Below are 24,215 nucleotides of genomic sequence, written 5' to 3'. Positions count from 1 at the left end.
GGCCAGGGAGCCAGCGGCGGCGGGTCTTGGACCAGGAGGGACTGCCTGGGCCTTGCCCGGTGGGCCCTCAAAAACTCGGGTTTCCCTGGCAGTGCTGAGTTTCTGGGGTGCCTCTCCCCCACCACGAAGTTTTCCCTCGTCTAATGTAAAGGTGGAAATCCACAGAAAGGCCTCTGTTCCTCAGGAAGTCATCAGAGCTACATCTCCATTTCAATTCTGAAACAAAGTGCTACAACTTTAAAGATTGTTATCCGCTGTACACCCCCCCAAAAAAAAAAACAAAAACAAAAACAAAAAAAAACCCGCATGCCACTTTTTATTTCAGGACCAAAAAAAAAAAAAAAAAAAGGACTATAAAACAACTTTAAAGTCATTTAAGTGTTGGCTTCTTCACAAGAAATTACACATGCTTAGCTTAAAATTTCAAAAAAGCAGCGCCCGCCCCCCCAAATTATAATTTAAAAGCTAGGCTGCCTCTCTGCATTGTTTCCCAGCCATCGCTCAGGCTGCTACTGGGTTTAAAAAAACAAACAAAAAAAAAAAAAATGAAGAAGGGATGGATACCCAACAAAATCTTTGAAAGGAATCTCAACAGAAAGAAGAAGAAGAAGAAGTACCTGCACATGCCCCAAAAAATGACAAAATCCAATAAATACAGAAATTATTGCACAGTTAAAAGGCTCCACAATTTCAACTGCCTCGATCAACCCTCGGGTCTCCCTAGGACTTCGCAGACTCGGGCCGGGCGGGGGGCCGCTGGCGCCGCCGGGGGGTGCCCGGGGAGGGTGCCCGGGGGGGTGCCCGGGGGGCGCCCGGGGCTCGGGGGGCGCGGGGGGCGGGGCGCGTCCTCGGGGCCGGCCGCGGTGCCGCTGTCCAGGGGGGGCCGCTCGGGGCGCGCGCTTAGCTGCGGTCGGCCTGCTCGATTTTGACGTCGTTAGTCAGCAAGTGCTCCCCGTGCCACTTCTTCATGTGTTTCTCCAGGGTGCTGTAGACGCTGAAGGGCATCTGGCAGATGTCGCAGCGGTACACCTCCTTGCCGATCTGCCCGTGCGTCTTCATGTGGCGCGTGAGCTTGCTGCTCTGCGCACACGCGTAGTTGCACAGCTCGCACTTGTAAGGCCGCTCGCCGGTGTGGCTCCGCCGGTGCACCGTCAGGTTGCTGCAGTTCTTGAACACCTTGCCGCAGTACTCGCACGTGTCGCTGCGCCGGCCCTCCTTGGAGCTCGGCCGGCCGGGCCCGGGGCCGCCCAGGTGCGGCGTGCTGCCCCCGCTGGCCGTGCCGCTGCGCCCCGACAGCCCGCCGTCGAGCAGGTCCCCGGGCGGCGTGGAGAAGCGCAGGCTGCCGTTCTCGGACGAGTGCTCCGACGACGTGGCGAAGGGCGACTGGCGCGCGTCCGTGAAGCCCAGGAACGGGTCCTTCATGAAGTGGCGCGACGCGGCGTAGCCCACGAGCCACTGCGAGTACACGTTCTCCGACGGGATGAGCGCGGCGGGCGGCAGCTCCAGGTCCTTCTCCACCTTGATGCGCTTGGCCGCGCTGTTGAGCCCGGGGCTGGGCAGCGGCGCGGGCTTGCGCGGGAACAGCCCCGGGAAGGGCTCGGCGCCCGGCGCGAAGCCCCCGCCGCGCCCGTTGACCGCGCCCCCGGGGCCCGCGTCCCCGCAGCCGCCCGCGTCCTCGTCGTCGGGCTCGCCGGCGGCCGCGCGCTTGAGGAAGGCGCCGCGCTTCTGCTTGTCGGCCAGCAGCTCGCCGTAGGGCGGCAGCGCGCCCAGCCCCGCGCTCTCCATGACCTTGCCGAGCACCAGCGCCTTCTCGTCGGCCAGCGCCTTGGCCGCGCCGCCCGCGCCCGGCCCGCCCGCGCCCCCGGGCACCCCGCCGCCGTTCTCGCGGTTGCGGCTGAGCTCCGAGTCCATGCTGAAGCTCGACTCGGGCCGGCTCTCGTTCTCCAGCAGCAGCTCCTCCTCGTCCTCCTCCTCCTCCTCGTCCTCCTCGTCGGGCTCGGGGCCCAGCGACGGGTCGCTCTCGTGGTGCCGGAACTCGCCGTCGCCCGCCTTGAGGCCCTCGCCCGCCAGCTCGCTGGTGCCCGGCTCGGGGGAGCTGGCGGCCGAGAGCCCGTCGTCGGAGCGGCCGGCCAGCGAGCCCGCCTTGTGCATGTGCGTCTTCATGTGGCGCTTGAGCTTGCTCGCCTGCGAGCACGCGTGGTCGCACAGCTGGCACTTGTAGGGCTTCTCGCCCGTGTGGCTGCGCCGGTGCACGATCAGGTTGCTCTGGAACTTGAAGGTCTTGCCGCAGAACTCGCACGACTTGCTCTTGGCGGGCGGCTGGGGCGGCGGCGTCCCGCCCGGGGGCATGGGCGGCAGCGGGGGCGTGCTCAGGAACGGGGACTTGGGGCTGGGCTGGAAGGGGTTCAGGAGCCGGTGCATAGGGTTGCCGCGGCCCGGCGACACCGGCGGCGGCGTGGAGCTGTTGCCCGCCAGCTCGCGGAGCCGCCGCGAGAAGTCCATGGCGGGGGAGTCGATGGCCATGGGGTTCAGGCGCATGACTCGGTCGAAGGCACTGGGGTGCTGGGCGACGAGCCCCATCTCCTCGGCACTGAGGCGGTGCGGGTCCAGGTGGTGGCGCGGCGGCGGGCTGAAGAGGGGCGGCGTGCCCGGCAGGCGGCCCTCCCCGAAGCCCGGGTGGTCCCGCAGGATGGGGCCCGTCATGCGCAGCAGGTTGAAGGGGTTGCTGTCGCCCAGGAAATTCATGAGCGGCGACTGGGCCACGGCCTCGGGCCCCAGCGGCGGCGGGATGGTGAGCCGCGGCGTGAGCGAGCTGCTGGCCGGGCCGGGCTCCAGGTAGATGCGGAATCCGTGCGTGTTCTGCGCGTGCTGCAGCAGGAACCACGCGCTGTTGAAGGGCTGCTTGCATGTTGTGCAAATGTAGCTGGAAGGCTCATCTTTACCTGGGGAGACACACGGACAGAAAGGCAGACAGAGCGTGAGAGGCGGGCACTGGGCACTCCCGCTGCGCCCCGACCCCGAAGCGCTTCCAAGGAAGGATCCCGACTCCGAGGCGCGGCGGGTGCGCCCCTGGGGGGCTGGCCGAGGGCTGGGTGTCCACCTGGCTGGGGCGCTGAGGAAGCAGCTCTGGGCCCGGTGGGCCTGGCCAAGCCCGGGTCAGCCCCTGGGCCTCAGCAAGTCACTGCTATCGCGCAGGCCTTTGGGGTTCCACTAAGGAAAATGAGTTCTTACTCCCCTTGTCTTGGCAACCAGCGAGATGGAGTCTGCGAGAGGGAAGGAGCCCAACGCAGGAATTACATGAAGGTGCTCGCCGACCGCACACCTTGCAGCCATCCCAGCTGAAACTGTCTAGCCAGGGCCGTGAGCCAAGGCCCTAGAGCATTTAGACCGGGATAATTCCGTGGTCGGGGTGGGAGCTACGTGGCGCTCTGTGGGATGGTGAGCCTAGCACATCCCTGCAGCTTCTATCCTCTAGAGCGCCTCCCTCAGTTAAGAGGATCAAAAATGTCTCCAAACATTGCTTTATGCCCCTGGGGGGACAAAAAAAAACGCCCCCTCCCCAAGAGTCACTGATAAGCCATTCATATGCAATCCAGGCCTCCCTGGCGGCACAAGGGGTTAAGTCTCAGCGCTATCAAGCTATCAGCAGCCACTTCAGCACGAGTTCCATCCCCAGCCAGGGAGCCACCCACATGGTGCAGCAGACCTCTCCTGACTCACCCACTGCTCCCCTCAGCAGTGGATTTCAGTGGATCCACCTGTTCTGCTTCCCACCCTATCGCTGGTGAATCCTCTCACTTCCCTGCACCTCTGACCTATACCCCAGCTCATGTATGCAAAAATAAAATAAATCTTTTAAAAAATATATGCAATCCAAGAAGTTTTCAAAATCAGAAGTCAACTGACTGTCCTGCAGTCAGTTCATACCTCTGCACCCTGTGGGATTTCAACTTTAGGAAATTCTAGGGTTTCAGACACCAGCATCCATGCACCGGCTCAAGTTTAAACACGTGGGTAGGAGCAAAAGGAATTCCACAGGTGTGGCAGCGGCCCCGGGCTCCCCAGTCCTTATACAGGGTCCTAGTCAAGCTGTGGAATCTACCCCCTTCCCCCACAGAAGGGGGACACCCACATCTGCGAAGGCCCCCACCAGAATGCTAACTGAATGAAAAAACCTGGTCCTAGCTGACGGGGGAGGTCAGCCTGACTGGTGGTGAGTGTTGATTTGTGACAAACTGCCTCTGGGGACATCAGGAGCAAAACAGCGTGGACACAGGCAGCCCGGTGCCAAATGTCACGGTCTTTGTCCCATCCCGGGGCAGTCCCAAAATGGAGGCTGCCGGTTTCATCCAGAACCTGCCTGGTGGCTACCCTCCCAGCTGGGGTGAAGCCCCCCACTTTCTCAGTTGGAGCATCTCCTTCACCTTTCTCTAAACTGGACGCCATTTAAACCAGACAGGAGCGGGCAGACCCCGCCATCATGCCCGTTCACCAGGGGATGCCAAAGGCACAGAAACTCATCCAGACCTGGCACAAGACATCACAATCACAGTCCTCAAAATCCCTTCTCTCGTTTCAGATTTTCCTGGTTCTGGAAGATTTTAACTCCCATAAAGTATGGCCATTGCTAATGCTCAGATGAAGCCCAACTTGCCAATGAACAACCGTACCCCGGGACCGGTAGGCGCGGATGGAGACGCCAGGCCTCATGGCCGCAGCTCTCCTGGGAGCGCGGACTCCGGCGATTCTGTTCAAAGTTTGTGTTTTACCCGCGGATTATGCTCCTGAAGGGCTGGACCCTGAACAGTAAAAACCAAATGACTCAGTGACCCAGTGTCCTGGCTTGGTGCCCCCAGAGTGGCAGGGTGGAGGCTCCCCAGACCTCCACCACCAGACCACAGGAACCCAGACACCAGGCCCACGTCCCATGGGGGCTGTTCATCCTCCCCTCTGATGTCATGCCTGCGTGTCTGGGGTGAAGAGACCAGTGGTAGAGGGACAGAAAGAGAAAAGAACTCTGAAGCTCAGCCCCTTGCTTTTCAAAACAGCTCAAGGTGAACTTCTGGGGCAATTTTCTTTCTCCAGAGTGCCTGGGTAATCGGCTGCTCCCAGGAGGGCTGGGCAGTCCAGGCCCCACCCTGGGGTCCCTAGGGAGAATTTTCCCCACCTGGAAAACAGCAGGAAGCCCGGGCCTCCAGTGTCCCACTGGGGGAGCTCTGAGGCATACAGACACCCCAGGCTTCTCCTCCCACACCCCCAGCTAGGACAGAAAGAGCCAGCTTCCAAGGAGCCACCTTCACCTGTCCTTGCTTATTAGCTGATGCACACAGAGCAGACCCTGGAGCTCAGACAGTCTCACGGGAGAGCTGGCCAGCAGCCACAGCGCTCCCCTCACGTTCTTTTCTTAAGCAGACATAATAAGTCAGTCACAAGAAGATACATAAAAGGCCCTCTCTGACACAGGAGCTAATAAACAAATGCAGCCCCACATCCCACCGGGTCATAGAACTTCAGATTAAAGAACACTTCTGTGCCCTGCACCTCAGTTTCAGACACCCCAAATCGTGGTTTTTTTGGGGTCCCTGTCTGATTCCTCTAAGTCGGACACTCCCTTCCCCCATTTCTTTTTTCATCATCTTTATTTCCTTGGCTATCTCCAGAGCTCTTCCAGGATCTTGTTCTCTCATGGTCACACATTTTCTAGAAAGTTCTATGGCTGTCCAGGAAGGTGGGATCAGAACAGAGTGCAGAACCCCAAGCAGGCCCGATGGACGGCTGCTCCACACCCAAAATGGCTGATGGAAGGATTTGGTAAAAAATCACAATGGCAGCTGCTGGGGAACGTGTAGCAACTTGTTCTAAAAAGCTAGAAGCTTACACTTCTTGTTTTTTTTTTTTAAAAAAAAAAGGGAGTGGGGGAGACACTTCTGAAACTCTAGCCTGGAGCCACCAGGGAGGAAGCTGCTGTGTGTATTGGCCGTCAGGTGGGGTGGGGTCTGCGTGTCCACCGGCCAGTGTCAGGGCTGCTGGCCATGTGGGGTAGCCCACTCCCCCCATACCCCCAGACTGCTCTGGATGCCAGACTTCCCTCCAGATGGCAAGTCTGGCTGCAGGCTAGGGCCTTCCCGGCGTCTGACAGCTTCCGAGGTTTGTAAGCCTCTCAGCCCTCCAAGGCCCTCCCCAGACAAATATCTTTCCACTCTCCCCAACTTTTTAATAAAATGTTCATTTCCATATCGCCACTTGGTGGTTATCTCTTGCCCAGAGTAGCCTTGAGCACTGGGCCTGCTCGCTTTTAAGAACAGAACAATGTCAGAAAGTCTTTGACTCAGAACAGTTTTCTATTTGAAACTTGCTAAATATTCTTTGCTCACCACACACGCAGTCGCAGGGGACCAGCTGTCAATGCGGCCGGAGACCCTGGGCGGGAGGCGCCTCCTGACTCCCGCCTCCGCAGGGTCACCTACCCAGGTGAGCTGGAGGCTGCAGGAGGCGGCGGGTCTGCCAGCCACCCAGCCAGCAGCCACCTCCCACCAGCGACTCACCCAGTGGCATCAGCCAGGCCTCCAGACCTAGAACGCCAGCTGCGGCTCGGTCTCTGGCTCTGCTTGGCAACTCAGCCCCAGGACCCCATCTCTGCCTGTTGCTTCTTCCTCCCCAGATATTTCTAGAATCAGTTGGCAGAAACCCCCTCTGGGTCTTCTCTGTCCTCCTGGCCCTAAAGGGGGTCCCTGATGGTCTTCCCAAATTTGAAACCCTCCCTGCGACTGCCCAGGTCGGGGTGCCCAGCTGGCGAGCAGCGCAGGGGCTTCCTCTGCTGTGACCGGCGGGTGATGTCAGCCAAGTCACGCCCTTCGAAGCCTCCACCTCCTCATCCATGGAATGACTCTGAAAGGGGCTGGGGGCCTGACTGGACCCCGTATAAATGGCGTATCATGTCAGCGGCCTTGCGTTTTGTATGTTTCATTTATCGTCCATCCCCAACACCCCAGGGACGTCTTCCTGTGTGTGACTCTGCAGGAAGAATTTTAATGCAGCCTGCCTGGTGCAGGGTGGGGCAGAAACTTGCTGACGTTGAGGGCACGTCACTCTTTACTGTGGCATTGGGCAAAGAACCCACAACTGGACTCCTGCAGGGAAATGCTATTTCCCCTCTGCTCTGAGGTCTTGTTTTGAATGAGCATTGAAGTAACTGTTCCTCCCTTTTACGCCGGTACTCGAACACCAATGAAGGCAGCGAATGTTCAGTAAAAAGCCACGCTTTGGACTGGTCATTCCCAATGAACAGGCCCTTAAAGCACAGCACCTGCTTACTGGGGCTGCCCCCGAGGCCAGGTCCTAGCAGGTGGGCGGGCAGCCCTGCCTGTGGGAGGAGGGATGCGGAGTCATCGGCCTCCTGACTCAGGCAGGGCTGGGGTCCTCCTGCAGCGGCCATCCTCCTCCAAAGCCAGAGGTGGAAACCAGAAAACTGGGGCTTGGCTTTAGTGGTGCGCTGCCGTGCCCTGCAGCCGGCCTGGCAATTTCACCTGCATTCGCTCATCTCCTTGTTCCTGGGCCGCATCTCTGCCGGCACAAGACGAAACTGAAGCAGCAGAGTAGCAGATTCCCCGGCCCGAGAGAGGCAGGCGTGACCCTCCCATCAGCCCCCGCCCCCAGGTGGGTCCCAGCCCTGGCACACAGCACCCCTGAGGGCTGCATCCGCCCTTTGCATCTGCCCAGGCCTGTTTCACAAGGAAAACAGTCCAAAGCTCTCCTGTTGCTCGGGTGTCCTCCAGGGAAGGATGCTGGCTGTCTGCCCTTTGATGGACCCCATCGGGGCCTCCCAGCCACGCCCCGGAGGGGAGGTCTCACAGTGAGTGAGCCGGCTGGGGCAACACGCCACTCAGGATGGTGACAGTCATGAGATGTCACCTGCCAAATCCAGAGACAGGAGCAGGAGGCCGAGGTCCCCTGTCACGGACCTGCCCCTCTCTGGACGCCAGGATGGCGTCACTGCCCAGTCACCCCATCACCCTCCAGAACCTCTGCCCACGATGCTGTCCTCACAGTTCCAAAATGACAATAATTATTGTCACTACCATCCCCTAGGTGTGGAGGCCCCTATTCATTTAAAAACTAAATTTTAGCTTAAAAACTAAAAACTCCCTTTTTGTGATCCCAGAAAGGGAATGTCTATTGGCCACCTCAAGGGACTTGTTCATTTTGAGCTCTGTCGTCTGTGACGTCCCCAACCAGCCTGGCTGTTCTGAACACGTGTTGTCAAATCTCAGCCTCTCCAAGCGGGGAGAGGGAGCAAAGGGAACAGGATCAACAGCAGTGACAATAAACCGTGATTCCACTCTTCCCCAGCAGGCCTGTCCTGTTAAAAGCCTGATCAGCAGAGAAAAGCGGGCAGAGCTGGGGCCCCAGGGGCATGTGCTGGGGGCAGGGCAGCTGTGCATGCCCGGGTATCTTACTGTGGTTCCAGCTGCATGCCAAGTAAATGTGGGATTTGCTGCTTTGGCTAGCATTTCAGGAACTTAGTGAAACCATGCTGATTATCTCAAGGAAAAGTACAGATGCCCTTTGGGGGTGCTGGTGTGGTGGGATGATGTGGCAACATGCCCGACCTGTACCTGTCTCCTTGGTGACAAAGTGCTGAGTCAGCGTGCCAGGCAGGTCCCAAGTCCCTTCACCAGAGCCTGTGCAGACATTACCAATCCATCCCCACACTGTCCTCCAGGTCTCGGAATCCTCCTCAACCCAGCACTCCAGACAGCAGCGGCCAGATGCAGTGTGCCTCTGCCTCTGTGCTGGGACCCCAGCTCATGGGCCCAGGAAATGGGAGAGTAGGTGACACAGCCCAGAGATGGAGGCAGCAGAGTGCTGGGAGCAGGGGCTGTGCCCACCCTGGTTCTCTGGGAAACAATCCAGAGCTGAGTGTCTTTATGCAGTAAGTCCTCTGCTGCTGGGGACACAGCCTGTGACTTGGGGAGACACAACACTGACCCTCTCGACCCACATGCAGGGAGGGCACTGGGGGAGAGAGCAAGACCGTGGCTGCCGGGGGGTTAGAGCCTGCGTGGGGCAGGCCAGCCTCTCAGCTACATCAGCTGCTTCAGTCTCCTGGTCACCCCACACCAGGGCCATTTACAGGCAATAAAGGAAGCTCAGAGGCCTGAGGTTGCTCAAGGTCAGATCACTGGCCATGACTTGTTAACTGAAAAGTCACCACCTGGGCTGGCATCCAGGGTCTCTGAGGACAGGGATCGCGCTGGCCGCCCACTGTGACGGGGGCCTTGCTAACGCACGTGGGCTTCTGAACTGCATGCTGCATTGTCTGCCTGCTCCCCCAAAGTCAGCCCACCCAGCGTCTTCACCACTGGGACACAGGGCATCTGCCTGGGCCTGGGTGAACACCTCCAGCTCAGCCTGCCACCCGGGCACCACCGCCTCCAACACTTCCAGAGCGGGACTCTGCTCAGCGTTCTCCAATCACCCCACCCGGCCCAGCCCACGCCTCTCAGCCGCCGCTTTCCAGCCACCCAGACGCCAGGTGAGTCCCGACTGAAGCCAGATGCCATCAGCATTGCAACTGCCCACCTCTGGCTGCCCTGCACCCTGGAGGGGGCACCAGGCCCTCAGCTTCAGGACTGGCTGGACACCCTGGCCACTCCTCCCAATCTCCCAGTCCACTCCTCGCGCCCATGCACTGCCCACCTCCGAGCCTTGCTGGGGCCCGCCCCCTCACCAAAGACCCTCCTTTCCTTCTCCAAAGAGCTCGCCTCCTTGGCCCCAGCTCAGGATAATCCCTGCGTCCTCCACCACGCTTGGGCAGGGCTGGCACCAAGCTCTTCGCGTATGGCCACTACTGGCCCCCGACTCCAGCGTGTTCAACTCCCCTCCATTGGCCTCCAGGACCTGGGCCAGTCAGGTGAAATCACCACCCTGCTCCCGTGGACATCCATGGCTGGCCAGAGCGGGCAAGCTGCAGGCTTTGTACAGGCAAAGCCATGCGCTGAGAATAAAGGGTACTTCCATGGTTAGAAAGCTTCGCTCAGCCTCAGCCCTCTGGGGACAGTCCGTTTGCCGTGGTCGTGTGCACACATAGGTGAGCCCGGGGTCACCTGGGGCTGGGGCTAGGCCTCCCCCCTCGCTGGAACCTCAAGGGAAAGCCCAATGTTCCCTGGACAATGGGGGCAGAAAAATGCCCCCACATCTTGCTTCAAGCAAAGGGAGACATTCCTAGAAAGTTAATGACCCCAAGAATGCTCACCTTGTCCTGCAAGCTCAGGGCCCGCCTTTCTCACCCCCTTATTTACTCGCTCCTCCGTCCAGTCACCCTGTGCCAGGAGCTGGCCTCAGAAGGCCAACCCAGAGGGATGGGCTGGGATCCCTCTCCTCCAGGAGGCTGCAGGGGGGGCCTGGGGACATGAAGCTGTGGGCATGAAGGATGCTCAGGCTGGGTGATTCGCAGCACTGGGGAGGGGGTGGGCTAGAAGCATTGCTCAGACAAGCATGCCAGCCAGGCACAGACTGATGTGCCAATCGATGCAGGAGGGAAGGCCGGCCTGTGGGCGGCACCGCAAGAGCAGGCCCAGGGGCGGATGCCTGGGCCGCACAGAACAGAAGGGCTTCTGTGGGCTGCAAAAGGGGGCAGACGGGGAGACAGAGATGCAGCTGGAGAGGCCAGTGCCCAGGCGTGGAGGCCCGAGGGCATGTGCACAAACAGTCCTTGTGCCCTCTGCAGGGCCTCTAGGGCTACACTGTCCTCACTCACCGATCAAACACGGATGTGAAGAAGAGGCCCTTGGCTGTTCTTGACCCATCCCGAGGCCGGCAAGGCCTCCCGACAGCGCCCAGTCACACGGCAGTGCCCAGGAACTGCACCCCAGGCCTGAGGGCCTCCCAGCACCCTGGATTCATCTGCTTCTCCATTCTCTCCTCTGCCAGTGCAGGAGACACCTATTGTGTGCCCAGGGATGCAGGGGGATCACCTGGCCTCAGGGAGCCCACCATCCAGCGCAGGAGGCCAAGGCACTGACTCTGAAGGCCACTGAGGCTATGTGCCTGGAGCAGGGACAGACTGGGGGACAGACCAAGGAGGGACAGACTGACAGCCTGGGAGTCAGGAGGTTTCAAGTTTAGAAATATGGTGCAGAGAAAATGGTGCAGAAAAATGGTGCAGAGAAAGGGCGTGCCTAGTGAGGAAGCTGCAGGCACAAAGGCATGGAGGTGGGACCCTAGGTTCATAGAGGGGAGACGCTACTGGTGAAGCTGAAAAGGGGCTCGAGAACCCATCCAAGGAGGCTTGAAAACATGCAAAGAAGCTGAGCTCAACATAGATCAAACTCTACTGCTGTCAGTTCCACCATAGCAAAAACTTTCATATTAAAACAAATAAATAAATAAAGGTTTTTCAGGCCCACATTCAAGGCCTGCTCAAGTCAAGAACTGTTTGGTAAAAGAAGATCTCTGGGCAGCATGAGGATAGAGATGAAGCCCATGGAGAGGGGAGTTTCGATCAGATCCTCCCTTCCCAAAGAGTGAATGGAAAGGTGGAGAGAAAACACAGTCAGCCTCAAACCCCGCCCGTGAGGACCACTAGCAGGAGAGGGGCCGCAGGCCTGTGAGCCTCCTTCAGGAACAGGCTGGTCCAGGTCCTGGGTGGGACAGGAAAGAATTAAAACAGAACTACAGCCACAAGCACCATGCGCCCCAGATACCCACCCCCGCCCCTCTCAATTTCAACTGCTCAACTGCTCTGTGGTCAGGCCAGGTGTGCAGGTTTGGCTTCAGGAAACGCCACAGGCCCCGAAGCGGAGCGACACTGCTGACCGCGGGGGCACCTGGGGCCAGGCGAGGACGGCGCTGCCGGCAGGTGGAAGAGCCGCAGGCAGGCAAGCGGGGCCACTGTGTAGGAAGCACCATGCACCTTCTCAGTGATCCCCAACACCCCTAGCCCATCCTCGTGGGCCTTTCCCAGGGGGTAAAGCTCTCCAGGCAGACGGAAAAGGTCGAGAAGTAGGGCGCCATGTCATTGCACCCCTTGAAATTTGCTCTTTGTAGATTTCTTGAAAAGGACCTAAACTTCTCCATGGACTTTGGTGGTTTTCTGCCCCCGCCCCATCCTCCAGATACGGGGTTCCCAAAAGGACCCCAGGAACTCTGGGGGCAGGAGTCTGGCAGAGAACGTGAAACCATCCTGACGGGACAGCACAGAGTGAACCAAGCAGTTGGCAGACAAGGACAGCAAGACCTGGCTGCCGGCTCCCGGTGCGGGAAGGGCCGCGTGTGCACATGTGTGTGCAGGCGTGTGCATGGCTGACAGGCATCCCGGGACGGGGCGGGCTCAGCTCCTCCCCAGCACCACGCCGGGAGCACCGTCCTCTCCACGCACACGCAGGAAGCCGCCGTGTCGGGATTCACGACTCCCTCCACAGGCCGGTCTCCAGCCTCCCTTGCCTTAAACCCACAGAAACGTCCACGTTCCACCCCAAGAAGCAGTGCAGGGCAGTAAATCTCGCGGTAATGGAAGGTGCGCTTAGCTGCGAGGAGATAATTGACGTTATGGAGAGCCTCGACGCCGCGTTATATAGGTTAGCCAATGCAGAGGGGACTCATTACCGACACACGACAAACAAGTCGTAATATATGTATATTGTTCTGAGTGGCGAGACAGCAAAGTGCCCGGGTCCGCGGGGATTGATAAAACACAAGAAAACAGCAGACATGCACTTGTAAATTTGTCTCATTTGTCTCTGAAGTTAAAGGTTATTCCCTTGTTCTGAATTTGTAATAAAAACATGCTAGCCCAAGGTTTGCGGAGAATGTTTGAATATTTAAATTGTATATAATGACAGGCAATTATAGGGTAAAAACTGGACCTTGTGGACGGGGGAGCCGTGTCTGCATCACCGAGTGTTTTCCTGCTGACGACTCATTTATCTTTAATGCACTGCGTGAGACCCGTCTCCCCCAAAGGGCTCCAAGGACCGTCACCAGGTCCACCACCACCCATGCAAGCTGGGGTCTTCTCCTCACAGTGCATCTCCCCAGCCAAGACTGAGACCAGGCCCCCAAGGGAGGCCGCTGACCAGGGCTTCCGCCTTGCAGGAGCCGGCTGGGGCTGGGCGTTGGAGGGGAGTGTGAATTTCCTCTGCCCCTCCCCCACGCGGCACCCTCTTTCCCGCTAGCAGAGCGGGGTGCTGGCAGGGAGCCCTAGCTGCGCTGTGCCGCGCCCAGGGTGGCTCACAGCTCCCCACCCAGAGCCAGGGTGCCTGCCTGCCCCGTCGCCCGTCTGCCCAGGTTAACCAACTGCAGTGTTAGAGTAACTCCAGCCAGCTTGTCACCAGCACAAAAGTCATCAGCCAGTGAATGTTCTTTTCTGCACCACAATTAAGACGAATCAATACGACGTGCCACAAATGGTATTTTACTCTCAATAAGAACTCGAGCTGAGTTTATTCAGAATATTTTAGCGCTTCCCCGGGGGATTTTGGGCCGACGCAGATGGCAAATAAAGTACTCAGCCTAAGGCTACAGCACATTATGGTAATTCTAATGTCAGATGTACTTTAATATACAGCTCTATTTAATCACCCCATTATTTCACATTTCCATATGAAAAACCTGCGGCACTTCTGCAGCTTCGCCTCTGCCACGGTGCCAGCTTCCTCCAGCCCGCGGCAGTGGGGAGATGGTCAGCCGCGTGCTCGCCAGGCACAGCTCGGCTTCGAAGCTCCCGGTGCCCGGACGCGAGGTGAGCCGCTGGCCCGATGATCGGAGGGCTTGGAGACGTACCAAGCACTGCGGGCTTATGGAAAAGCTGGTACCCATGCCCCACGCAGAGGCACATGGAATGCAGTGTGAGTGCATGCACACACTTGTGTGAGTGCACACACACACACACACACGGTGGGGGTGGGGCACCCACGTCAACAAGCAACAGCACCCAAGGTTACGGCACCACCCTCTCCCAGCCCCGGCGGCTCCAGCACGGTGGCTGGTGGCACAGTGGCTAGATCCAGCCGTGGCACCAGGCTGGGCGGGGTGTAGAGGCCAAGCCAGCTGATTCTCGGAAATGTGCAGGGGCCATGGGGGCTGTGCTGGTGACAAAGGAGATGAAAGCTCGAGGTGGCATGAAGGGTGGGGGGTAGGGAGCTGCACCCCAAACTGCCTGCACAATCTGGAGTCAGGAGGCCCGGTCAGGTGCACAGGGGACAGCTTGAAGCGGAGAAGCCCAGCACAGGGGAAGCAGCCCCGGCGCCCCGGCTGGCTTGGCCGGCCCACTGGCGAAAGAGCCCTCAGAGCCTGGGTTCGGCTGGGCCAGGACGTCACCCTGGCGGCTGTCAAGTGCACACTTGGCCACACAGCGTTCCCAGGAAGCCCTGCACAAAACCCGCTGACCACCCAATTGCAGATTTCTTGGAGACTGGCAGCGGGAAGATGAAAGGACAGTGAGCACCTGGCCCAGCTCGGTGCCCCAGGGGTGAGTGAGTCAACATTTCAAGTCACAGACCATGTTGTCAAAATGAGGGGCCTGCCTGTCCATAAGCCAAGTCCTCCGTATGCGTCCTCTCGGTGGGTGGAAACTCTAAGGCTAGGAGGGAGATGGAGAGAGGAGGAGGGGCTGAAGGAGGGAGGAGGGAAGAGGGAGGAGGGAAACCGGGAGGAGCCAGGGCAATAAAACTGAGAAAGTCCAAGCAACACACGGCCAAAACACGGGCCACAATCCCTCAAAACTGTCCACTCACCAGTAAGCTACCAGAAACTGAAACCCAGCTGCAGCAGCGGTGCCTTAGAGCTCAGCAAAGGAACTCTGAGAGGAAGGCTGCTTGACTGTTTGATGACTACACACAGACCGTCTGTCTGCCTGGCCATTGCAACCAGGACCATCCACCACCCTCTTGTCAACCACACCAGGCTCCCCCTCAAACCAGGATGCCCCCTCAAACCAGGAGACCCCCCTCAAACCATCCTGCAACTTTGTAAAATAACCTTTGGAGGTAAAATTCAACAGTGGGAATCCAGCCTCAACCCAAAGCTTCCACTTCACCCTATTATTATTGGTTATTTGTAGGCTAAAGATAGATACTAATATTCTCCAGACCTTTCTCTGGCTGGGGTGCTTGCCAGTTTGGAAAAAGAGCCTAGACCAGTGGTTCCCGACTGAGGGCTATTGTGCCCCTCTTGGGGCCTTTGGCAAAAAGTCTTAGGACATTTTTGATGGCCAGGCCTGGGCAAGGGCGTTTCAGGGATCTGCCAGGCAGCGGCAGGATGCAGCTAAATACCCCACAGAGATTCATGAGATGTCAACCTGGGTGCACAACCCAGAGCTGGACCTGCAGCTTGGGCACTGGCTCCTTTCTTGCAGGGGAACGACTGCAGGAGAAAATTCTGGAAGGGGAGAGCAGTGAGAAGGCGGGGAGGAGAGAGGAGAGAAAGCCTGGAAGATGAGAGCAGGAGGAGGGGCCACATCATTTATTTTTGGCAATAAATGAACTTGTGGAATCCCAGTCAATTTCATCATTCTAGAAATCACTTGAATTCCAAAGCAGCCTGGAGCTGTGCATCCAGGACTCCTGGGGAACCCTGTGCCTCGTAAAGGGGGTGCCATCCAAGCAGGCACGTGACATGTGCCACCCAAGCACTTGGGGACGGATGCCCCCCCTCCAGGACTCAGCGGGGCAGCAAGGCAGGGACGTCGGGGCTGCCCTAGATTCGGCTGAGAGCCTGGGACGGCGGCTGCAGATGAAAGCTGAAATATGCTTCCTGAAGTCAGAGAGATAAAAATACGGTTTCTGCTGCGGACGCCACTGTTTCCAGCTACAGCATTTCGGGGGTGGGGGGCTGGGGGGGATGACCATGCCAGCTTAAGCCATTCATTTCTCAGCCCCAATCCAGAGAGATTACATAAAAAGTACAATTAAGGACCTCTCAGAATCCCGGTGCCTTGGAGAATGTGCTGCCTCCAGAATATTTTTAGAACAATCACTGGAGTGATTCTTCGGGGTTGTAGAAACACTCCAAATCAGAAAGTCAATTTTTCCTCTTTGCAGAAGTGCGCTGGCTCTGCTGGACGGGACGCGTGTGTTTGGCTTGGCGCCTGTCCACCACCGTCTTGGCGGCCAGCCCTCGCAGCGCGCGGTGGACCTGGCGCGCGCTCCCAGTAGCACTGCCACCAGCGGCGCCCGGCCACGCTCCCCTGTGACGTCCTGGGAACGGCAGGACCCAGGGGCCCGGCCCTTTAAATGGGGACCAGAGCGGGCGAAGGTGGCCCAGGCTGCAGCAGTGACGGTGCAACGGGCTGGCGCTGTCAGTAAAGGATGTAGCTCTGGTTAAAAAGCAGAAAATGAAACAATGCCTCCCGTTCTGGGGAGCACAACCTGCTACCTTTCACCTCACTCCCCACCCGCAAGGCACATTCACACGCACAAGTGCAACTGTACATACACATGCACACACACACACATGCACGCAGGCCTACCCCCACAGTTCTCGGCCCGGCCGCTGCTCGCAGGGGCCAGGTCCCCTCCAAGCCTGCTGCCGTGTGGAGGAGAAAGACATGGGGGCTTCAGAGCCCCCTGGGGCCCACCCTGGGCCCGCCAGAGCCAGTTCTCCTGCTAATTCTTGAATGAGTGAACTAACCCAGCTTCCTTCTCCACCAGTGGGGATGATACGTGTTTCAAGGATCAAGAGTGTGTGTGTCAAGAACCCTGTGTCTGGTCAGCGCTCAACAGAGGAAGCTATTTATCAGTAAGAACATGAGTGAGTGAATGAATGAATGAGTGAGTAAATGATGGGCTGAGTGGCTGGTGGATGAGTGAATAAAAGGACAAACGACAGATTGGGGCTAGGAGGGACAGGTTGGGGGGGGCGGGCAGGACCACGCTTGAGCCCAGTCCACTCCATCACCAGACAGTAGCCATGGTGCTACCTACGCCCCCCAGCATTAGGGGAGTCATCACTCAAAACAGGGACTTCCAGGCACAATTTCCGGCCCGCCCGGGCATCACGAATGCAGTTATTCCGGCCCTAGAACTGGCTCGTCACCGCTGTCTCTGCTTCACACGTTCCTCTTTCTTTCTCTCTGTTGTTTACAAAGGTTTCATTATGTTTTCAACTAATCAGAAAGGCCCCGCTAATACACAATTAACATGTGATTATAAAAAAAAAATTAAAATAGCTTCCAGAAGAAGGAAATGTAATTAAGTAGAGAATGCTTTTCAATAAGTGCTTGCTTTACCCCGTCGTCAGAACACAGTCTGCGTTCGTCCACAATGCCTGGGACAGATGCCAAGGGCAGAATGTTAAAAGCAAGTAAAAAAAGGACATTATTTTCTGGGGGAATAATAACCATCAACTTGGCACATACGCTGGAGAACTCAGATTCCGGCTGCAGAGGGGTGACCTCCCCCCCAATCCTCTTGCCATCTTTTCTGTAAAAATGTCTCCCTTCCAAACACACTCAACGAGGAGACCCAGAGCTAAGAAAGCAGGGAAAGCAAGGGAAGAAAGGCCCGTCCGACACACACTTACAGACGCCACCGGCCAGAAGTCCCGGCCCAGGCCACGCGCAGCTGCGTGCCACCCCCTTGCCATCAAATCTCTGATCGTTTTGGTCAAATTTCAGAAGGGATCGGTCCTCAGAAATGCCAAGCTCAAAATAGGTTTTTAACTTCATGTTCTAGAAGCAAGCCGACAAGTCGAAGGATTTTACTGTTTTCCCCTTTCTGCCGGCCCGCCCGAGTCAATTCCTCACCCATGATCTGCAGTCACCAGACTGGCCCCCCAGCGTGTCCCCAGGAAAGAGGGCACTGTGGTTTCCAAGGGTTCTACTGACCATGACGGCCCCCAAGCAGGTTGCAAATTCAGTGAGTTCCCAAGGAAATGGGGGTCCTGTGAGATACGTGCATGTCCACCCCACCCCCACAAAGCACCGTGTCTTCACCGTAATTTTCCCAAACATGAGCCAAGAGAAGCAAAATCTGGAAGCTCGGGGCTGGCATCAGGGCTGTCACGCCAGGGGTCTGCCCTCCCTCCTCCAGGCTCAGCACAGGCAATGCGACCTCCCGACTGTCCCCAGGCTGTCCCCAGCAGTGGAGGTGGAGGCCAGTGACTGGCCGAAACCCGAGCTGGCCTGAGCTGGCCCAGAAGGCAGACCCAGGCCTGGTGGGACGGTCTGAGGATGAGTGGGGGCTTCTGGACAAACAGTGCATGGTAAAGCAGGGCCTCGTGGCCCCTGGCTCCTGGCCCATGGCCCGTGGCCTGCCCAGGGCCACTCAGACACCCAGCACTGCGACCTGCGCGGCAAGCAATGGAGGCCACACTCCGTACAACAGTCTTTGTCAAATGGCCTGGAGAAGAAGGCACCGTTTTGATCTGACAAGAACAAAGTGAGGCTCACGGGGACATGGGTGACCCCAGGTCCTGGGGAAGTGAAGGAGCCGAGACCCACGTCTGCACAATTTCACTCAAGAGCTGTAGCCACCCAGGAGCTGGCAGACCGCACCCCCCACCCGCCTTGGCCTTGGCAACCCCAGGAAGTACAGGGTTTCAATGCAGCCCAGGGGCCTGTCACCCACATCATGAACTAAGGGCAGGCGCAGGGGCTGGCCCTGCCCTCAGAGCCAGATGGGAAAACTGAGGCTGTGCACTGAGAACGGACATCTCGAAGTCAAGCGTGGGTGGAGGGGCCCAGCCCCGGCCTGGCCTGGCCTTCTGAGTCCCCCCAAACCCAGCATGGACACCAACACAGCCAGGTCCACTCGACCTCGGTGCTTTGTGGGAGGGGAGCTGTTGGCCCTCCACGGGGGTGGCCCCACACCCTAGTTCCACAGCTGAAGCCAGAAAAAACAGCCAGCAGCAGGCCCCCACCTGCACGTCCAGCCTAGTGTCCAGAGGCACCCACACACAGCCCCCCAATCCACGCCACACCCAGGACGTCTCCCCGGGACACAAAGCACTTGCTGAGTATCTCGCTGTGTCTCCCCAACCCGAAGGCTTGTCCCTGGGACTCCTGCTGGACACACCACACTGGGGGAAGCGACCTGCTTGTACATATTGCTGGGCCCGGGGGCCGACAGGCCCACGTGGACATCAAAACCGAAGGCCACTGCGTCTGCTTCACCCCCTCCAGGGAATGCTGGCCTCTGCAGAGTGGGCGCCTCCCCTGTGCACCCCGAGCCCCTTCTCCACGCAGCAACATCTGACATCTGAACTCCACGCAGTTCAACCGTCACCTGCTGGACTGAACTGAGCACCCCCCCACCCACCCCGGCAGCCCAGAGGAGCAGCTCGAGCCCTGCAGGCGGCGTCTGCGCGGCGCAGCAAGAACTGACAATTCTTCCCAGATAAATATCTGCAAAGAAGTTGGGAAACAATTAAAACTAGAAGCTAATAAATGATGAAGAAGCCCAGGAGCCAAGTCCTGGCCCACTTCCCAGTCTTCATTCATGCATCAAAAAAAACCCCAGCGGTCCGAGGCTTCGAGAGGGCAGCTGGGCAGTGGGGCTGTCCGGCGTAATATAAATGGGAATTAGATATGATCGAACGTACTCGTCGCATTCCCAACAGCAGACACTATCTCCTGACTCCCCCGCATCTCCCCAGCCAAGCCCCCTTCTCGGGGAACGGTGACAGATGATCTTGTAACCAGGCAACCAGGCAGAGGAGAGGTTCCCAAGTTCCTCCACAGGAACGCCGCGGCTGTGGGCTGCTTGGGTGGCTACGGGGACGCGGCACCGAGATACCTTCTTCTGTACCCTAAAAAGGGGGGCAGGGCTGCACCAGCTACCCCCCTGGCATGGAGGATGACATGCCTGACCTCCTGCCTGCCCCCGCCCCAAGTCAGCTTTGCAGGGAGGCAGTGCCATGGCCTCCCCGACCAACACCGTGGCCATCAAAGGCTCCGCGAAAGGCCCCCAGGTCCCAGCCTTTCCAGAAAGGAGCCCTCTGCCTGGCACACCCTGTGACCTTCTCCCTCTGCAGCTGCTTTAGCAAATGTGTCGAGGTCCAGGGGACCAAAACCTGGAGGGTTCAAGGGTCAGCTGCACTTTGGAGAAATATGTGCTGCTGTCAGAGGGGCCCATGTTCGTGAGGAGGCAGGTGTGGAAAGAGGATCTTGGGGCTCTTGGCAATGAGACAGAAGCTACATTGGGGCACTGTGCCCCATCCTCGGAAGAGTGAAAATGCTCGTGGGGTCATATCGGACTTCCCTGGTGTTTCTGGGAGGCGGAGTCCATGTGGAGGTGGCCCAGGGTCCCCAGGGACTAGGTGGCTGTTTTGATGACTCTGCTGCTGGTGGGGGGACTCTCTAGGCTCGGAGGTGGAGTGCGAGGAGAAGCCTCTGCCAAGAGCCTACTATGTGCTAGGAATGGCCCCAAATTTATGCACATGATTTCACGAATGCTATTTTCACATCTGGGCCCCAGTGCAGAATCAGAACCAAAGGCCCATTGCTCCCCCTCACCAGCTTGTGCCCTTTTTGGGGTTCATGACAGAGCCTCTGCTTGTGGCCGTGTCTTTTGGGGGTGCTATACAGGCTCACCCTTGGGGGCAGTGGGGAGGGGGCGAGGGAAGCAGATGGCCAGGTCCTCCAGGTGGCCGAGGAAGCCCCCCACTTCTTGCCAGCCAGGCAGTGGGTATGCAAAGCGGGGCGCAGACACTGATTCAGGGCAGGGCTGTCCCTTACTTTCTTTCTAATAACCATGGAGCTCTTGATAAAGAAAATGAGTAAAGTTGGAAAATGGAAAATTGGAAAAGAAATTTTTCTCTTCAGGAGGTGACCCTCCAAGCCGCTCCTGGGGGTCAGAGGGCGCGTGAGGGCCCACGGGGAGGAAATGAAGACCCGGTGTGTCTGGTGGGGGTGGAGCAACCCCATATCTCATAAGGCTCTCCTGAGAACGCCAGACATACATGCACACACACGCATGCATGCACACACACTCCCCACCCTCTCCTCCCAGCTGCGGAATGAGTCCTGCTCAGTCTCCACCTGCATGGAAGTGACCACAGCAGAGACTGGGCCCTCAACTCAGTGGTCGGGTTTTGGGGACCATCCTCAGCAGATATCCCCACTCTGGACCTTGCACCCCCAGGTCCAGAGGAGGAAGGAGGGTTCAGGCCCTGACTCCCAATTTGGAGCCACAAGCAGGGAAGGAAATAATGCCAATAAAAGACGAGGCCCCCATACCCCACGCCCAGGGACACCAAGCTCCCCGCGCTGGGCAAGCATCCCTGACACCATCCCTGCTACGCCGGGAAGCAGGAGGAGGAAACCCCAAGGCTGGCACAGCCCCCCCATCGGGGCCCAGCTCGAAACCTTTCTTTCCAATCCATGAAAGTCACCTCGACGTCTGAAGTCAGTGTTACCACATCTTCTGGGAATTCTTGCTTCTGGCAAAAACTTTACAGACACAGACAGAAGAAAATAGAAACCACAAACTTACTCCCATTAAAATCTGGGTGTTTCCTTTGCGCCTTCCCTGTGGACTCCAGAGATGTGTACTCACACGCGCACACATGCACACATCCCCTACCGCCCGCACACTCACTGTACACAGTAGTTTGGCCTTGTGCTTTTCTCTCTCGATGGGGTACCTTGGGAACTCCATCATTGAGCTGGACCTGGCCACCCCCCACAGCCTGGCATCTACTTCCTCCAAGCCGCCCCCACGGTGGACACACTGCAGGTGTCCCTGCAGGTCCGCTGCCCTGATCAGTCTCCAGGATGGCACCCAGAAGTCCCTCCTGCCCGAGGGCACGGAGGCTCTTGCTCTGCGTTCCCAGCTGTGCCTTGGACCCCAAACACTACCCGCTTTCCCCCTCACCCTGATGGGCACTGGAGTGTCTCTGACCCACCCCTGCACGCACTGGTCAAGAGGTTCCCACGTGAGTGACAATCTGGGGGAACCGGCCCCGCTGGGCTCCTGGTCCCCGCAGGCAGCTGGACCATCACCTGGGAACAGCTGGCCCCGCGCCCAAGCTCTCTTGCCAGCGACACACTGGGCACCGCGCTCGGCTCCCCGATGCCAGCGCCCCCCGCAGAATGGGGCCATTGTCCACAAACCATTATTTTTTGAAAAACAAACAGAAAGAGTGCATCACCGATACGTTTGCACCATACTCGTCCGCTTCCTGAAAATGCAAGATAATGAATAAAAATGTTCATTACGGAATTATTCACTTTCCTCCCTGATTCACGTCCTGGTAATTACCGTGACCAGCCTAATAAAAACTGCTACAAACCGAAGGTCAACTGGCAGTTAGAAGTGTTCATTTTCATTTCAATGTATTCATCTCTGGCTCCTAATGGCCTCATTTTCTCCCATGCTCCTTAATAAATACCACTGAATTACAGGTTAAATAGCTAAATTAAATTATTGCAATTACAGCGTGCAGAGCCCTGAATCTGGGTTTACCTTTCCCAGTTCAATTAGAGGCGACGTCTCAACAGCCACGGATTCTGACTGCTGTCGATACTCCAGATTGCTGAGAACCTGCGCGGACGCCCAGATATTTGGTGAGAGGGGTTCCCCCCACTCTTGTTTCTGAGGGACCGACTGGAGCGCTCTCGACTGACACAACATCACACGATCAAAAGTGGTTTCTGGAAAGCGACCACAAGGCGTAATTGATTCTTTTCGACTGAAAAGGGAAAAGACTTAGCAGGATTCTGGCTTAAGGCTCTGTGTGTGCGCGTGTGAGTGTGCTGTGTGTGCCCAACGAGCGTGCCAACGTGCCTGTGTGTACTGAGTCCCTGAGTATACCCGTGTGTGTGTGTGTGTGTGTGTCCACATGCGTGTGCACAAAATAAAATCCCATCGTCTGCGGGGGAAAAGCACATTTCAATAAATCCAGACTCTCCTTCGTGCCACCGGCCCACAATTATTTTACAGGTCCACATTAAAGAGCTCCCTCATTATTTAAATATATTCGAACGCTTGTTGCTATTGCCTCGCCACAGGATTAATTATCCAACATTCCTCATAAGACAGAGTGTCTTAATAATACGGAGTGCCTGGGAAGGGAAAGAAAGCCCTCGCTGGTTCTGTTTCCCCAAATCCCAAGACAGCAGCATCTATTTCTTGTGGAAGAGCTCCCCCTGACTTCTCCGTCTCTCGCTTCGAAAGGCACCAGATTCCACCACGAGGACAGGGACGCTCTTCTTTTTCCCCCGATCTTATCAGCGCACGGCAGGGTGAACAGTGAACCCCACCAGACCCACCCGGGTCTAGAAATCCACGATGTAGGGGGGCTGGAGCCGGAGAAGTGGCCGCCCACGGCCGGGGGGCCCACCCCCGCCCGGCAGACCCAGGGGGTCACTGCGCTCTGGTGGGCAGGGGAGGGCGCCGGCTGCAATCCTATTTGAAGCTTTGTCATCCCTGCTCCAAGCCCAGAGCTGAGCCCATGCCAGGCACTGAAAGGCGGCACTCACGGCCGAGCCAGGGATGCGGGCGGTGACTGAGAGCTGGGGCACATCAGAGCATGGGGTCTACCCCACACGCTCTGCTCGGGAGCCACATCTGGAAGCCCCCTGACCAAAACAGGATTCCTCTGAGGGCCCAGAAGCTTCATCTGCTCCCCCAAAAGGTGGGGAATTCCCCATCAGGCTCAGGGAAGGCAACCTGTCCGTGACACTGGGACGAGGGGCATCTGTGTCCACTTGGCTCACCTCTCGGCCAGGGTCCTGGACTGCCCTGCTAGTGCCTGCTCCAGGGCCTAGGACCCAGCAGCCAGATCACGGGGCAGGAGGCTGGCAGGAGGCTCCCGAATCAACCCAGAAGGAATCAGCCCAGCAGCGCCAGAGTGGGGGCCTCCCGAGTGCCTGTGGCCACTCACCTCCTGCATCTTCCCTAGGCCTGGCACAGAGCAGCCCTGGTCAATATTTGCTGACCCAAACTGAATTTGAACCAGCCTCCTTGCTTTCCAGGGCTGGCCGGGTGAAGCCAGACCCTCAGCCATGGCCAGCTGCCACGGGCAGCCCTGGGCCCTTTGCCTGCCAGACCACTTTGCTGACCCACAGAAGCAGGCACAACCAGGCCTGGTGGGAGACACCAGGCACTGGGAGGGTCAGAGGGCAGACACCTATCATCCCACACTTCTAGCCCCCAGCATGTTCCTGAGGGCTAGAGCAATGTCTCAGAGCACCCGCCTCCCAAGAGCAGGGCCCAGGGCCTGTGCAAATATTTATCCTGAGAAAAAGGCAACTCCAGCCAGGGCTTTGGATCCCC

At 57.9% G+C, this 24,215-nt stretch overlaps 1 protein-coding gene across 5 annotated transcripts in view; it reads right to left on the bottom strand.

Moving 5' to 3' along the window:
• Positions 1–900: 900 nt before the first annotated feature.
• BCL11B (BCL11 transcription factor B) overlaps positions 901–24,215 on the bottom strand; it is a gene marked incomplete at both ends in the record, with an annotated part of 84,428 nt that continues 61,113 nt past the window's right edge. For all 5 annotated transcript variants that reach the window (XM_084239594.1, XM_084239596.1, XM_084239595.1 and 2 more), the window contains one exon: positions 901–2,942. In XM_084239594.1, coding sequence (XP_084095720.1) covers positions 901–2,942 — 2,042 coding nt within the window. The remainder of the gene's footprint in view (positions 2,943–24,215) is intronic.

This window comes from Talpa europaea (genome assembly GCF_964194135.1).
Source record: "Talpa europaea genome assembly, chromosome: 8".
NCBI lineage: Eukaryota > Metazoa > Chordata > Mammalia > Eulipotyphla > Talpidae > Talpa > Talpa europaea.
This window is presented reverse-complemented; position numbering and strand designations above follow the sequence as displayed.